The 17,704-nt window shown below is 42.3% G+C and overlaps 1 protein-coding gene across 1 annotated transcript in view; it reads right to left on the reverse strand.

Annotated features, from left to right (window-relative positions):
* Window positions 1-13,997, reverse strand: part of nherf1a (NHERF family PDZ scaffold protein 1a) — a 37,376-nt gene extending 23,379 nt beyond the window's left edge. Inside the window, exon 1 of the mRNA XM_078278934.1 lies at window positions 13,271-13,997. Within this exon, the coding sequence (XP_078135060.1) occupies window positions 13,271-13,750 (480 nt within the window). The 5' untranslated portion in view covers window positions 13,751-13,997. The remainder of the gene's footprint in view (window positions 1-13,270) is intronic.
* Window positions 13,998-17,704: the final 3,707 nt, after the last annotated feature.

Genomic DNA, 17,704 nt, shown 5'->3' on the forward strand with positions numbered 1-17,704 from the left:
CTCCCCCCGTGGGGTCAAAATGATCACAAGAACGGTGAGCAAAAATCCCAGAACCACACGGAGGGACCTAGTGAATGACCTGCAGAGAGCTGGGACCAAAGTAACAAAGGCTACCATTAGTAACACACTACGCCGCCAGGGACTCAAATCCTGCAGTGCCAGACGTGTCCCCCTGCTTAAGCCAGTACATGTCCAGGCCCGTCTGGAGTTTGCTAGAGAGCATTTGGATGATCCAGAAGATGATTGGGAGAATGTCATATGGTCAGATGAAACCAAAATGGAACTTTTTGGTAAAAACTCAACTCGTCGTGTTTGGAGGGGAAAGAATGCTGAGTTGCATCCAAAGAACACCATACCTACTGTGAAGCATGGGGGTGGAAACATCATGCTTTGGGGCTGTTTTTCTGCAAAGGGACCACGACGACTGATCCGTGTAAAGGAAAGAATGAATGGGGCCATGCATCGTGAGATTTTGAGTGAAAACCTCCTTCCATCAGCAAGGGCATTGAAGATGAAACGTGGCTGGGTCTTTCAGCATGACAATGATCCCAAACACACCGCCCGGGCAACGAAGGAGTGGCTTCGTAAGAAGCATTTCAAGGTCCTGGGGTGGCCTAGCCAGTCTCCAGATCTCAACCCCATAGAAAATCTTTGGAGGGAGTTGAAAGTCCATGTTGCCCAGCGACAGCCCCAAAACATCACTGCTCTAGAGTAGATCTGCATGGAGGAATGGGCCAAAATACCAGCAACAGTGTGTGAAAACCTTGTGAAGACTTACATAAAGCGTTTGACCTCTGTCATTGCCAACAAAAGGTATATAACAAAGTATTGAGATGAACTTTTGTTATTGACCAAATACTTATTTTCCACCATAATTTGCAAATAAATTCAGACAGGTGTCTTTTATACTGATAACAAGTTCAAACAGGTGCCATTAGTACAGGTAACAAGTGGAGGACAGAGGAGCCTCTTAAAGAAGAAGTTACAGGTCTGTGAGAGCCAGAAATCTTGCTTGTTTGTAGGTGACCAAATACTTATTTTCCCGAGGAATTTGCAAATAAATTCATTAAAAATCCTACAATGTGATTTTCTGGATTTTTTTTTTCTCATTTTGTCTCTCATAGTTGAAGTGTACTTATGATGAAAATTACAGGCCTCTCTCATCTTGTTAAGTGGGAGAAGTTGCACAATTGGTGGCTGACTAAATACTTTTTTGCCCCACTGTAGCTGTCAGTCAGTTATGGACTAACAAAGACTTTTTTCCGGGTAGAAGAAGCGAATCAGTGGCAGGGGTGGGGGGGTGGGCGGGGGCAACACAGTAGTGATGTACAATTCAACCCACAAGTTATCAATAACTTACAGAAACACTGCAATAGTCCGCCTTAGGGCTGGGTACCCCATTCAATACCTTTTAGGCACCGAGCGAATTGTGTCGAGTATTGAAAAATGCCTCGTCACACAATGCCCAATTTCAATACCAAAGGAGCAAATCCCATCAGCATCAGTGAGCCAATCAGCATGCAGCATGCTTCTACCAAGATCTAATAATGTTTGCGATTGGCCGTTTAGCGTTACACAGCGTTTACCGGCATTGATGTGCAAGTGATGAAGTTAAAAATTAAAAAACAAGAGCAGTCTTAAACGTGTTGTAAAATACTGTATTTAGCCATCATTTTTCATCTCCATTTTATCAACATTGACCACATGCAGTCCTCATTCCACCTGCTCACCTTAGCTTACCCGTTAGAGCGTGCGCACCATATGAGTCGGGCGATTTACTGCATGTCTGCCCCTCTCTCTTTAAATATCTAAGAAATGTTAATAATTGCGTAATAAAGGTTTCATTAACCCTTAAAAAAAAAAAAAACATGGTGTTGAGTTGTCCAACTTACAGTCCAAAACAAGATCTTTAATTCACCATAATATTAGAAAAGCAGCAAAGATCCTAACATTCGAAAGGCTGGAACCAGCATATGTTTGGCATTTTGGCTTGAAACGTGACTTAGACTGGTTTTCTTTAAGGAAACTGAAGGGGTTTAATGTTAACACATCACTTCTGAAAACTCTTTATTCATCCTTTGCTGAGTCGATTCTAACCTTTGCTATGATCTGCTGGTTTGGTAATTTGAGTGTAATCAACAAAAACAGACTGGGAAAAACTGTAAATATATGTCGGAAAATAATTGACACTGACCTCAACAGCATTGGGTATGTGTATGAGGCCAGAGCCACGCAGAGAGCAACGGCCATTCTGGCTGACATCACTCACCGTCTACACTCTGAGTTTTGCCTCCTACCATCAGGAAGGAGGTATACCTTTCGGAAACGTGCCAGGTCTAACAGATACCTGAGATCATTTGTACCATCAGCTGTTGGGTTTCTCAACAAACTATAGGTCATCTGCCATCCCTGACCATGTCACAGCACTTTTTTCTTTTTTTTTCCATTTATTTGCGTATAGTGTATATGTGTATTTATGCTCTTATCTATCTAGTATCTCATGTTTTTATGTGTTTTTGAGCGAATGTGTATGTGTTGGCTATCTGTTGTGAACCAAATTGCCCTGTGGGGACATTAAAGACATTTCAACTTCAACTTAAAGGGTTAATCAATTATCAAAACAGGCAATTAACTGTGGACTGGGCCGATAAAGGCCGATATTAGCTATTGCACATCAATCTGTATCGGGTATTGTATGCACAGACGCCATTTCAGCACTATAAAAACTGCAAAATGCTTCAATATTACACTGAGACAAAATATTATACCGATTGGTTGCAACTTCTGCACTGAACAAGTCATGCAGGTGCAGAACCAAACCTGTCTCGAATCTATTGCTGTCATAATAAACCTACAGACATTCTGACAATGGAACGTTAGTAACTGCGAGTATATTGACTGTAATCTTGATTTATAGCGTTCACTTCTCTTAAATCAATAAAGTGCCCGAATAATCGTTCTTTCCCAGGCTTATATGAGCTGAGCGATAAGAGATGCTGTAAAACACTGAAGAAGTCATTTTGAGACGGAGGTTCAAAGTCTTGGGATGTTCTGTACCTGCAAACAGGGAGTGGAAGCACGAAACACACAGGGTGGAAAAAGGCAACAGGGCAAACATAAAGAGTCTGTATCCTCGCCAAATGAGAACCCAATGGAGTTTAAATGGCATCAACTAGGGCTGCACGATAATGGAAAAAGCTGACATTCCCCCCACCACGATATATTATTGCAATATGAAAAAAAGACATTTTTACAAGATGACATAACAGCTCTATTTGGAAATAATAAATCATTCTTGACTACTGCGGTGATTTTGTAGGGGAGTGCATCTACGTAGAAAATAATTGTGAACTGAAATGTGAGCCACTCTTTGTTGAACTGTAATGCTTAACACCAAAGCAAGTAAGCCTGTGACTACTCTTCTGAAGTGATTTTAGAGAGGGAAATGAGGTATTTAAATACACTGGTTGACTGACATGACACCATTGTGTTCATATAATACTATGAATCCAGGATGAAGTCAATGATATGAATATGGTCGAGTAGCGGGGCCTAGCTTTGTTCGTTTGATAAATTGATCATCATCGTTGATTGTGATTGGTGGTTGTCTGTGTATCCAAGAAGACTTAAATCAGCGTAAATGACGTTATATCAGACACAGACACCTGTTGTAGATTAGTGTTATGTTTCCAGCTTCCCGGCTCCGAACCGTAACGCTAGTTTGGACCATAAGACAGTAAAAGTGGACACAGCGACGCCATAGGCTTCGACGGAGACCAGTGAAGTCAATTAGAAGCACGTTTCCGGTGACGGCTGAGCGATGTAGATGTGACGTGAGCAACCTGTCTGAAAGTTGGAAGTCTTCTGTTAGCTGTGCCAAGAGAAATCTCAATCATTCCCAATCTTCCAGAGACAGAGAGCGTGAGTAGGAGCCGTCCATGAGCGTAGGAGCAAGTATTCTGATTTATTATTTTGTCATTTTGCATAATATTTATTTATTTAAAAATAAAACGCCAGTACGCCATATTAAGTTAATGCATAATATTAAGTAGTTATGTAAAATAATATTCAAGAACTTGTGATACGAATTCATACCCAATAGGTATATGTAAGGAGATAACATAGGCACAGACTCTCTGTGGGCTTCTCCCTTGACTGTATGCTTCCACGTCCCCCCGATTGCCTGCGAGCTTCTCCTGTACTGTACGGTAATTCCTCTACTGTGCGACAGAAAGTTGCGTGGTTATGACACAATCGTTAGCCTATTTTTACAAAAACGACTGCCACGTGGGCAATAACGTGAGGTACAAGGTAATGGAGCCTTTTATACATTGTCGTGTTTCTTTAGAAATAAACAATGGACAAATAGAGTCTTTAAACGCTTCAGATGTAAAGTTATTCGCTGTCAAAGTGACGCCAAAATGAATGGGAGTCAATGGAATGTTAGCGGAAGGTGATGGCTTGTTAGCATCAAAATCTCCCCTTAGGAGGTACGCTTTCTGGATGCTCGCTCATTCCCTCGGTTGGGACAGACGCCTTAGTTCTTACGGCTAACTATATTAGCTTTAGCCTGGCTGGAAGCAGCTTTCTGGCAACTCTGCGGGGAAAACTGGCCGGGAGAAGTCACTGTGTCCGTGGCAGCTGCAGCTTACGGTACTTTTCTACACACAGGAGGGCCTCACTTACTTCCCATAACAAACCCCGTCGGACTAACGTTACGTCACATCCACATGTTGGCCACCTGTCTTAAAAGGGGAAGGCTCGGCCGGTAAAAATCATGTAAAAGGAGAACAGTGACAGTATACTTTTCTATCAAGCAGCAAAAAAAGTTGTAGAGTTAATCGCACGTCCTGCGATGTCGCACGTCCTGCGATGTCGATGTGACTATCGCTCATAGAAACAAAAAATATTGTGCAGCCCTAGCATCAACCTTTTTATTTTGGTCAAGAACCTCCTTAAATCTTACGATACTAATTTTACACAACATTTCACGTTACGGCACAAATCTTTTTCTATATTTTTCAGCTCCTACTACGTGAGCCGTCTCTGTGTAACGTAGAGTTTTTCCTGCGTGTTAGACAGCCAATCGCAGACATTATTCGATCTTGGTAGAAGCATGCTGCATGCTGATTGGCTCACTGACGCTGATGAGATTTACTCCTTAAAAAAAAAAAAAAAAGGTATTGAAATTGGGTATTGAATGACGAGGCATTTTTCGATACTCAATACTTTAGAGGCAATTCGGTCGGTGCCTAAAAAGTATTGAATTCGGTACCCAGCCCTATTTAACACACATTCATTTAGGCTCCTATTATTTCATCATGTGTTTGACATTTTGTACAGAACAAATTGCTTTTTCATCCTGTGGCCAGCACCCTCTGGCCCACCCCCCCAGCCCTACTGACAGTGTGTTAAGTGAGGGTGTAGGTATTTCAGGGTCAGCGTGGCCTCCTTGTTGAGGCGTGAGAGTCCTCTCTCCTTTCCTCCCTGGCCCACAAGCCTTTCTCCTCATGCAAACACTGTGGACAAAGCCTCTTTCTGCTGCTGGAGATCTCTATGGTGACCAAAAGAAGGCCCTCCGTGTGGTGGAGCGCGGAGTCGCCGGAGGCCAGGATGTTACCATAATATGATGACATGCTCATTCAGTTCATGCTTTCATCTTCCGGGAAAAAGCGATCTCTAAAGTATTAGATATCCAAGTTTTTGCCAAGACTATCACCACCAGGATTTTGTTTAATTTAGTGTGAAAACGTTTGGTGACTGAGCCCTGGAGAGCAATACCAAGTCTAACCAAAGACAATCGCTTGAAAGGAGCTATTGTGTGTAGGGTTAGGTACAGAATCCAACACTTTTTAGGCCCCGACCGAATTGCCTCTAAAGTATCGAGTATCGAAAAACGCCTCGTCATTTAATACCCAATTTCAATACCTAATGAGCAAATCGCATCAGCGTCAGGGAGCCAGTGACACTTCTACCAAGATCTAATAATGTCTGTGATTGGCTGTCTAACGTTACACGTCGTAGAGACACGCAGGAAAAACTCCACGTTACACAGAGACGGCTCACGTAGTAGGAGCTGGAACATAAATACAGAGATTTGTGCCGTAATGTGTAATGCTGTAATTCATTTTTGTTTTATAAAAATTGTATTAAAAAAAAAAAAACGATACCCAGTCCTAATTGTTTGAAGCGTAACCATGGTTGTGCTTAGCAGGGCTACTTTCATATCATCATTGGCCAGCCCACAAGTGTATCCCACTGAGAGGCAGCTATCAGAGGCCAGTACAAGACCATCAGTCAGGCTCTGCCAAGTTTCCCATCAAGGAGGAATGTAGCTGGAGGGTTGCAGCATCCCAGTCAGCCAGCCTGGCTTTTTCACTTATTAGAGTATTAGTGATGGGGCATGAGCCACCTACACAGAACGAGACAGAGATCTAGACATCCCAATGTATAACACTAGAAAAGGGGCATAATGTAGGAGAAAAAAAAGTTATTTTGTATTTTGTTCGGTCTTTTAAAAAAAAAAAAAAAATGTACGAGGGCCGGGCTGGAGCTAGTCACAGACTGACTGCTACATTAATGTAGAGCACAACAGTTTCTGTGATCACAGAATCATGGACTGAATCGTGAAATTGAGAATTTAGACAGATTCCATAGGGCCCTACATTAAGTTTTGCAATTCAATTCAGTTTTATTTATAGTATCAAATCATAACAAGAGTTATCTCGAGACACTTTACAGATAGAGTAGGACTAGACCACACTCTATAATTTACAAAGCCCCAACAATTACAATAATTCCCTCAAGAGCAAGCATTAGCGGTAGCTATTGCGACAGTGGCGAGGAAAAACTCCCTTTCGGGAAGAAACCTCGGCAGACCCAGACTCTTGGTAGGCGGTGTCTGACGGTGCCGGTTGGGGGTGTGTAAGTCAGTGCTAAAAGCAGACAAGCATTACTTCTATGTTTCCAACCGTTTGAAAAACGTCTTAAAATATATTCAAAAATAATTCCCAGTGACTTAGGCCTGATGTTAACTCAGAGCTGGCCTTATTCATTTTTGTTTGTTTTTTTTGATATTCTGTAGCTTCCCAGTAGTGTTCCTTATGTATTCAAATCTAAATATTCCCATTTTGGTCAAAGTATGTTTTAGCGTCAAAATGCAGGTTCCCAAGCCCTTCTTAAAACTTTTCCCCACGTGACCTGATGTAGGTTTCTGTATCATGATGTCGCTTCATATATCCTTAACTATAGCAAGCCCCCAGGAAGAGCGCCATGTCTAAAAGCCACCATGGGCATAGCGGATAACGGTGGTACTGCACCCCATGGCCCAGAAAGACTTTTCACATAGACTTTGCATGGCGAAAGAAACGTCTATATTTCAGCGGATAATTTTTTTTGGGGTACATCAACTAACCAGCCCGAACAATTAAAAGGGTCCTTGTTTAAAACGTCACGTTTTTAACATTTACTAGTAGCCGAATCCAGAGTTATTAAACTAGGTATGACGAACGCGCATAATGGACGCGAGCAGACCCACGGGACTGTTCTCCCGAGGTCCTGTAGCTGTAATAATGGATATAGCTAATGTTTGTAATTCACCATGTGTTCTATTAATACGTCCATGGTATTATCTTATGATACACCCGAGGGATGTATGTATGCTGTAAAGCCTGTAACGTAGATGTAACGTCATGTATGAAGCGTTTCCCAAACTGGCGGGGCTATCGGCTCGTAGCTATTAGCGGTAGCTAGCATGGATGTATTAAGAGAACGATAATACCATAATTAGCTATATGCCTACATAACGTTACTACAGACATAGTGATTACATCGCCTTGGTTCTCTCGAGGGCTGTATGCTGTAAAGCTTGTAACGTGGTTGAGGGATGAAGCCATGGATGAGCCCTGTTCACGAAACTGCAGGCTAACCTTAATAGCTAGCGCTAGCTAGCAGCTAGTAGTACGACATAATGATTACATCTCCTTGGTTGTCTAAATACATCCATCGTTTATTTAGATAAGCATGTAAACGATCAGGAACAACGAAAACACAATGTTTAACGTTAGTGAATACTGAATGAATATTTTAGACAATGAAACGGCGAGTTCATGAGTTCGCCACTTGTAAGAGACACGAGAGAGGAGCTCATGAACGAGCTTGTTGCTACCGGTTGCTATGACAACACAACCAAACTGTTGCTGGCATGTCCATCGTGACGTCATGGGCCAGTCAACGCGGAAGAGCCGAGCTCCAGGTTTGCTTTATTCGCTTTTGAGCACTCTCATTGGAACGTACGGGGCTTCCCGCCGAACACTGTATCCAGTTCTCTGAATACATCCATGAGCCAGTCATTAGTCAGTACCAGGGCATGAAATTAACACCCGACCACCCGCCAAATGCGGGTGAATTTTGCAATTGGCGGGTAACACTGTCAATCTACCTGCCACATTGGCAGGTAGCCAATGAGAATTGAGCGATTCAGACGCGCAACTATCAGTAAGCAGGGTACGGGGCAGAGACACAGCAATTCCTGTTTTTTCACCTTTATGGAGGCAAAAAAAAAAAACTGGCTGGTAAAAAGTCACAGTGGCAGGTGGATTTTTAAATCCACCTGCCACTGTGACTGGTGGTCAAAAAAGTTAACTTCAGGCCCTGGTCAGTACAGTACAGCGGTAGCGCTAGTGTTAGCTGCTAACTTAAGGAAGTGGTTACCATCCGCTTTGTCATTAGTCATTCCTTTTATCTATTTCTACTATTTCTATTTATTTTTTCCTTTTAGCTGCCTGTTTAGACTTCTGGGTGCTCTTGCTAACTAGTTCGCACACACTCTTACATAATTGCGACATGTAGTCTTCAGGTGTTACAGCCGATATATTCATTTAAATCACATCATAATTTCTATTTATTCAATTTCTGTTTTTAAACTACTTGAGCTGCTCTCAGGGAATCCCCTAGGTTGACTGTTTTAAAGCCGGTTCGCCTATTAAACCTGTTATTCCCTTACAAGCAATGTAACATTTACCGTATTTTCCGGACTATAAGTCGCTCCGGAGTATAAGTCGCATCAGTCAAAAAATGTGTCATGAAGAGGAAAAAAACATATAAGTCGCACTGGACTATAAGTCGCATTTATTTAGAAATTTATTTCACAAAATCCAAGACCAAGAACAGACATTTAATCTGGAAAGGCAAGTTATTAAACTACACAACAGCACACAGAACAAAGGGCTGAATACGGTAGGTGTCCGGTATGTTAACGTAACGTAGCTGCACTGTTGACGAGCCTCTCCCAGCAGCACGTTGTTCAAGCACCCATCTGTGGACTCCTTCCTCCAGCTCTGGCCATCTGGATTACAGCGCGACTAGCTTTCTTTGTTTTCTTCATTGCAGTAAGACTAACCTTTTCGCCAGTCCCTCACAAGTTTCTCAATCACTCCAAACTTTCATTCTGCTGCTCGATTACCATTTTTCGGCTGCGTATTTTACTACCTGCAGTTTCTTTTCTTTCTCAGTTGTCTTTAGGAGCAGCATATAGTTGTCACATATACACATATACACATACACATACAGTGGTGTGAAAAAGTGTTTGCCCCCTTCCTCATTTCCTGTTCCTTTGCATGTTTGTCACACTTAAGTGTTTCGGAACATCAAACCAATTTAAACAATAGTCAAGGACAACACAAGTAAACACAAAATGCAATTTGTAAATGAAGGTGTTAATTATTAAAGGTGAAAAAAAATCCAAACCATCATGGCCCTGTGTGAAAAAGTGATTGCCCCCTAAACCTAATAACTGGTTGGGCCACCCTTAGCAGCAACAACTGCAACCAAACGTTTGCGATAACGTGCAATGAGGCTTTTACAGCGTCCTGGAGGAATTTTGGCCCACTCATCTTTGCAGAATTGTCCTAATTCAGTTACATTAGAGGGTTTTTCGAGCATGAACGGCCTTTTTAAGGTCATACCACAACATCTCAATAGGATTCAGGTCAGGACTTTGGCTAGGCCACTCCAAAGTCTTCATTTAGTTTTTCTTCAGCCATTCGGTGGTGGACTTGCTGGTGTGTTTAGGATCATTGTCCTGCTGCAGAACCCAAGTTCGTTTCAGCTTGAGTACACGAACAGATGGTCGGACATTCTCCTTCAGGATCTCTTGGTAGACAGCAGAATTCATAGTTCCTTTTATCACGGCAAGTCTTCCAGGTCCTGAAGCAGCAAAACAGCCCCAGACCATCACACTACCACCACCATATTTTACAGTTGGAATAATGTTCTTTTTATGAAATGCAGTGTTCCTTCTACGCCAGATATACTTGGACACACACCTTCCAAAGAGTTCCACTTTTGTCTCATCGGTCCACAGAATGTTGTCCCAAAAGTCTTGGGGATCATCAAGATGTGTTCTGGAGAAATTGAGACAAGCTTTGATGTTCTTTTTGCTCAGCAGTGGTTTTCTCCTTGGAACTCTGCCATGCAGGCCATTTTTGCCCAGTCTTTTCCTGATGGTGGAGGCATGAACGCTGACCTTAACTGAGGCAAGTGAGGCCTGCAGTTCTTTGGACGTTGTTGTGGGGTCTTTGTGACCTCTTGGATGAGTCGTCGCTGCGCTCTTGGGGGTAATTTTTGGGCGGCCGGCCACTCCTGGGAAGGTTCACCACTGTTCCATGTCTTCGCCATTTGTGGATAATGGCTCTCACTGTGGTTCACTGGATTCCCAAAGCTTTGGAAATGGCTTTATAACCCTTTCCAGACTGATAGATCTCAATTACTTTCTTTCTCAATTGTTCCTGAATTTCTTTGGGTCTCGGCATGATGTGTAGCTTTTAAGGATCTTCTGGTGGACCTTACTGTGTCAAGCAGCTCCTATTTAAGTGATGCCTTGATTGTGAACAGGTGTGGCAATAATCAGGCCTGGGTGTGGCTAGAGAAATTGAACTCAGGTGTGGACAACCACAGTTATAGTATGTTTTAACAAGGGGGGGGCAATCACTTTTTCACACAGGGCCATGATGGTTTGGATTTTTTTTCTCCTTTAATAATAAACACCTTCATTTACAAGTTGCATTTTGTGTTTACTTGTGTTGTCCTTGACTTTTGTTTAAATTGGTTTGATGTTCCGAAACACTTAAGTGTGACAAACATGCAAAGGAACAGGAAATGAGGAAGGGGGCAAACACTTTTTCACACCACTGTACATATACATATATATATATATATATATATATATATATATATATACACATATACATATATACATATATACATATATATACATATATTTATACACATACATATATATATACACATATATACACACACATATATATATATACACATATATATATATATATATTTAAGTATGACTTTACAATGTAGGCGTATCCATGAAAAACACCAAATCACTACCAGTCATGTTGTTTTGTTGCTGAAACTTGTTTCTTAAAAATAACCAAGTATCCTATTATTTTTATAAGCCCCGAATAAAAACCACTTCCTATCCTCAGAGCTCCACACACACAAACACCTCCACAATTAGGAGATTTTTTTAAATCAGGGCACAGACTTTGCGCTGGCTAAAACAGTTACATAGCCTACAACATCTTGCCGTGCTTTTGCCATGAACACCCTTACAAATGTATTTTTTATAACAGACAACAAGAGCCTGTTCTTTCAAAGGGTTGGGATTATGGTAATCCAAGGAAGGAAACATGTCAAAGTAATTCAAATGGTGATGTAGTGGAAGGTCTCAGTCCCAGTCAGGGCATCAGATCACTAGTATTGTTGCTAATTGAGCTCTTTGTGCGAGTACCATCAACAAAGCTCATTCAGAAAATCTCAAATTGTGGTGCACGTAGACCTGCACTATTTTTATCCTATTATGTCAATTCTTATCTCCCAACAGCCTGTCCAATCATAATAAGAGAGTAAAAAAAAGTATGCCCTGTCTGGCTGACAGGCATCAATGTGACTAAGCCTCTGGTCCGACAAGCCAAACCTGAAGCGGAGAGACTGACAGACATTAATATGACAAAGACTCTGTTCAACAGGAATGAGTAGAGGCCTGGCACATTTCACTGGGCTGTGTCTTAGCATATAGCCTCACTGGCACAGTGAGTGGCTACTTAATAGTAGAGATGTTGCATTTTTTCCTTTCCGATACGGATTCCTATCCCCGAATTTGCGAATCGGCCAAGAGTGAGTACCGATCTGATCCCAGAGTGTTAAAAAAATATACAGCTGTATACTACCAACGCTGTATGGCTGTGACACGATTGCTATCATTGTTGTATGGCCTGGCTCAGGTTAAACCCTTTGTAAAACATGAACAAATACATACAGAGAATGAATGCCACACAACTTTCTTTCATTAGCTACTTCGACAGTTAGACATAACAGAAAAAAAACTAAGAAATGGTGGTGATGGCGCAGTGGGTATGACACATGCCTTTGGGGTGGGAGATCCAGGTTTGATTCCCACTGCGATACATCAACCAATGTGTCCCTGAGCAAGACACATACACATTTTGCATAGATTTGTCCCTGATCGCTGAATTTTAGGCTGTATCGGAATCGGAAAAACTCTACTTGATAGGGAATGTATTTCACATAACCTTTGCAGCTCAGAGGCAGGGCTGGCCTCAGATCAGATAAGAAGATATAAATCAGGGGCACTTGCAGTTTGGCTGACGATTTGGCAATGTTCATTTATTTATTTATTTTTAGGATTTTTGCATGAATGTGAGAAATTATTTTATTAGCCAAAAATGGACATTTCTGTCTGGATAGTTTTCCAACAAACTGTTCCTCAATTAAGAAACTGATTGTGGATCAAATTTGAAAGTGAAGCAACATAAAAGTAAGTGGACCTTGAGTTGAGGCCGAGGGTGTTTTGTACTCTAACACACACTGATCCAAAGGCCAACAATGTTACAACATTATAATACTGCGTGGCTACTGCAAGATTACATGATAGAAGATTGTATCCATGAGGCCCACTCCTATTCACAGGTCAAGGGGTTAGCAGCTGGTTAACAGACAGCCTTTCAACTGACTGTTCTCAAGGTCTTAGAAACGATTCATGAAAGTCTAAAAGCAGAAACTAATTCAGGCTGACACCCATTTAGTCAGCATGGGCGTTTGCCTCATAATGTCTGGTGCTTTGTATGTTTGGTCAAGCAATGTAATAATAGAATAGAATAGAACAGAATTGAATGATATGTCCAGGATTCACTATGTGAAGTGTGTAGTAAGTAGCTGTGTTTTGCTGTACCTTGGTGCTGGAGCTGACACTCAGCCTCCCCGACCTGTCCGAGCTCTCCGAGGAAGCATCCCCGTTCTCAGGCGGGGCAGGGCTGGACTCCCTCGGGGTACCGTTGCTCTGTGAGTCCCCGCGGTCAGAGTCGCTGTCCCCCCCGGGCAGGGGAATCCCCTCCGTGACGAACTCTTTCCGGCACTGCAGGTTGTGTTTCTTCAGCAGCTCAGCCGTCTCGTCGTCCACCACGATAATCTCCAGAGCCCCGGTTGTGGACCGTATCCTGGCGACCACTTGCTGATGGCTCTCGCCCTCCACGCTCTCTCCATTCACGAACACTAGGCGGTCGCCCGCCAGAAGCCCGGCCACGGAGGCGGGAGTGTCGGGCTCCACGAGCCTGATAAACTGCCCGGTCTTGCCCTTCTCCCCGTGCAGGTGGAACCCGTAGCCGCTGGATCCTTTCTCCAGCACACACAGTCTGGGTCGGAGGTTTGACATGTTGTTACCCTTCTAACCGACGAAAGTTTTCTACTCACTTTGTCTGAACCACTTCAGAGGCTGGAAACAGGGAGCCAACACAACTACTGACACCTGTTGTGCAAACTGACTTTGCTCGAGCTCCACTTCCGCTGAACTGAGTCCCAGTAAACTTTCCACTGCTAATGTTGTTGCGCTTTCACTGTGCCGCTCGGTGCACAGATCCTCCCCTTATTAACTGCTATGTTGCAATCTTCTCTTTCACCTCCAATCCGACTACGTCCAGTGCTCACGGCTCAGCGGAGGTAGTGACAAACAAGATAACGCTGCCGGCTGTCGGTCTTTCAAAATAAAAGCTCATACTGTTCAGACTGCAGTACTTTGAACGGTTTGAACGTCCTCTACCTCTTTTGTCCGATAATTAGGATATCTAAACTACAGTGTACAGTTTAACGTTATAGAGAATGTGTTTTATAAGCTGGATACCAATGTCATTTAGACTTAGTGTCTTTAAATTTGAATTTTAAAGACTAAGGCTACAGTACCTATGCTAAATGAATAAATTCAACAATTTCAAACACATTTCCCCATCAGAATGTGTCCCTGTCAGAGAAGAGAACACTATTGGAAACATAGAACTGATTTTAAATGACAAAAAAATAATCTTTGTTGGATTTATGACCTCAGCATCTCTAAATTCTGCCTACGACCCTGACTAGGAACAACATATTGCGTTTACATTTTTTGGTCTCTGTATGTTTGGGGTTCTATATTCCTGCTGTAAACCTTATATTGTTGTTTTTCATAGACTATCCTACATGATTTGTTACAGTGCTGTTTCAATGCATTTGCATAGTTAAATAGTATAAATGAATAGTTAGTCTATATCATCGACGTTCCACTTCCGGGAGTGCTCCGTTGCTGACGGAAATTCTGCCGGATTTCACTAATTTAGGCCGGATATCCATTGCCTTGGGCTTTCTTTGTGTTGGCGTTCTAAACTCCGGTGGATTTCTGAGGACTATGGTTAACTGCTCCTCAGATTTCTGCAGGGTAAATCCAGACAGCTAGCTAGACTATCTGTCCAATCTGAGTTTTCTCTCGCACGACTAAAACTACTTTTAAACGTACACACGTTCCACCAAAACAAGTTCCTTCCTGAGGCTATTTTGCAGAGGCACCGGCCCAAGACGATTGTGATTGGTTTAAAGAAATGCCAATGTACCAGAGCACGTTTTTTTCTCCCATCCCAGAATGCTGGGTGGTCTAGCCAGACCTTCCTTCGCAGCTGTGGAGGAAGGTCTGGCAAAGCAAGACTACTAAATAGGAGGCTGTGCTGACAAGTCAATAATAACTCTCAGTGTCACAATAAGGGGAAAAGCGCAGGTGTTACTAAACATATTCAATAAAAGTTCAGTAGAATAGGTGGGCATGCAGTCAGGACCTAGGGCCTTACTGTGTTTCCTTTGTCTCCTGAATGGGTTCCTCAGCCTCCTGTCTGAGGACGCATGGGCTTGGCAATGGAATGGAATTGGACAGGGTAATAACATCTGACAGAAAGTGTTCCGTTGGATCCGGTGTTAAAGTCCGGGAGGCAGACACCTCTGTTGAAGAATGACAATCTAAAACCCAGAGGACTGTCAAGATTTACTTTGAAAGATCTTTAAGCAATTTTAACTTTTCCAGCAACTTTCAACAGTTAAAATGTGCAGCACAATTCGGCCAATGGAAGATAACAACTTCACAGCTTCTCAACATAGGAGATCAAATAGTATGTAAATTAAAAAGTATATAATGTCTGTGAAGATGCAGAATGGCCACAAGATGGAGTCATAAACTTCTGACTTTTTCTGCACCTTTTCTTCACAGCTCTGGGCTAGTATTTATCAAGCCTCTGAGAATTACTCACAACAACACTGCTAAGAATTGACTTAAGAGTAAAAAAAAAACCTTGGCTCAAAGCTGCGCTTAAAAGTAAGTTATCAGGCATCTCAGTCGTAATTTAAGTGAAGTGTAGGAGTATATCTTAAGCGTCAGTCATAGAGATGATTTATGACGCTTTCCTGTGCCACAAACAGGAGTTTGGATGACGATATAGGCATGGACCAATCACTGAATAGGTTTCCTTTATTTAATTGAATGGTGAAATTCCTATGAGGAGTTTACATTCAACATACATTTGACAATAATTTCAAAAACATTCCTCCTCTCTTGGCGCATGTCTCTGTCTCCTCAGTGCCATCACAAGCCCCGACTGACAACTCCTAACCACTGGAGAGACCTCTGGAGCTGTCTGAAATAACTGGGACAGTAAGAGCTTTTATACTTAAGTTTGAAAGTAGGAGTACATTTCATGAATTCTCAGCACTAATATGGCACTTTTGAGAAGTTTGATTAATACGTGCCCTGTGTGTTGTTGCTGCCCCTGATGCCTCCACGTTCCCAGAAACCAGCCAGTGCTTCTGCACTGGAACCACGGGCGATTTTAGACCCTTTTTTAGGGGGGCTCAAGCCTCAAGCCTTTATCCGTAACACATTCTCATTAGGGGCTGAGCCCCCATAAAGGTCTGATCCTAGAACTACCTGGCCCAGGTTTCTTGGAGGTTCTTGAAATATAACTTTATTTAGGAATATGCACCACATGAGCATGATAATCCTAGAGACATTTAAAAAAAAAACTTTTCTTCAGTATCAAAGTAATCCATTGATAGTTGTACATCCATGGGTCCATCATTCTACAGACTATATATAACTTTATATAAATATATAGTCATATTATAAATATATAAATATGGCTGATATATATATATATCTGTATCTATATATATATATATACATACTGTGTCTGTGCGATCAGACTGGATGAACACATGAAGATATAAACAAGATGTTTTATGATTTTCGGTAATGATCACTGTTGATAATTCTGCGGCCGTCACACAGATCAATAACATTATAGATCAGACAGACAACAAGTGAAGGGGATTTCCACTCTGAGACTTTATTGTACAGTCGGGTACAACACAGTTTATACTTGAATATGATTGTTACAATGCATGTTGATGGAGCAGGTTCCAGCGTGTTGTTCCCTGCAAGGGCGTAGGTTTAGTTTCAACATCAATTTATGTTGCAAATGTCTATATTTATGTAAAGGAAATTATTATTCTCTTGTGTTGTTCAAAACTTTCTGCATACTCAAAACGTGTTTTGGGATGATTCTCTTAGGATTTATGTTCATCTCAACAACACATGTAAAGGCTCTGACACACCAACCCGACGACCGACTGTCGGCAGAAAAGGCAGTCGGACTGATCAGTCTCCCCGAGTTGGTCAAAAAAGTCCCTCAGAACACACCGAAGAGACGCCGAGTTGAGCGTACGTTCTGCATGTGCGCGAGACGTAATAGGTCTCCGTAACAGCAGGCGGCGCTAATATGTATTGTCGCCCACAAAGTTAAAACCGGCAGGTGATTGGACGAACGCGTCACGTGGGTCTGGCTTCTCCCGAATTTCAAAACAGACCATAATGGCGGCTCGTTGAGAATACCAGCTCATATTTTACGAAAATAGTTCACCGAAACGTGTTTCTGAAAACATTTTAAGCGAGAAATAGGCCGTGCAGTTGCTGAATCTGTCTTCATTTCAGATAGACAAACGTCAGTTTAAAAGATTTTCGTCAGATTTTGAGAGGCGTTCGTCACGCTCATACCGCTCGTCATTTGCGGTAATTGGTCATTGAGTCCGACTGCCCACTGGCCGATTCAACAAGTCAAATCGGCCCAAATGAACGCCGACGGCTCCTCCGAATGACGACAGCACGGAACACACCAAACAGACTCGGGTCACCGACCTCGCCAGACTGTCCAACGGCCGATAATCGGGTTGGTGTGTCAGCACCTTAAGAGAATGAGACCTAAATCCAGAAGCTCCAAAGTTTAATTCTACATGAAATCACAAGAAATCACATCTTTATTTT

The sequence above is a fragment of the Sander vitreus genome, chromosome 21, assembly GCF_031162955.1.
Source record: "Sander vitreus isolate 19-12246 chromosome 21, sanVit1, whole genome shotgun sequence".
NCBI classification, from domain to species: domain Eukaryota; kingdom Metazoa; phylum Chordata; class Actinopteri; order Perciformes; family Percidae; genus Sander; species Sander vitreus.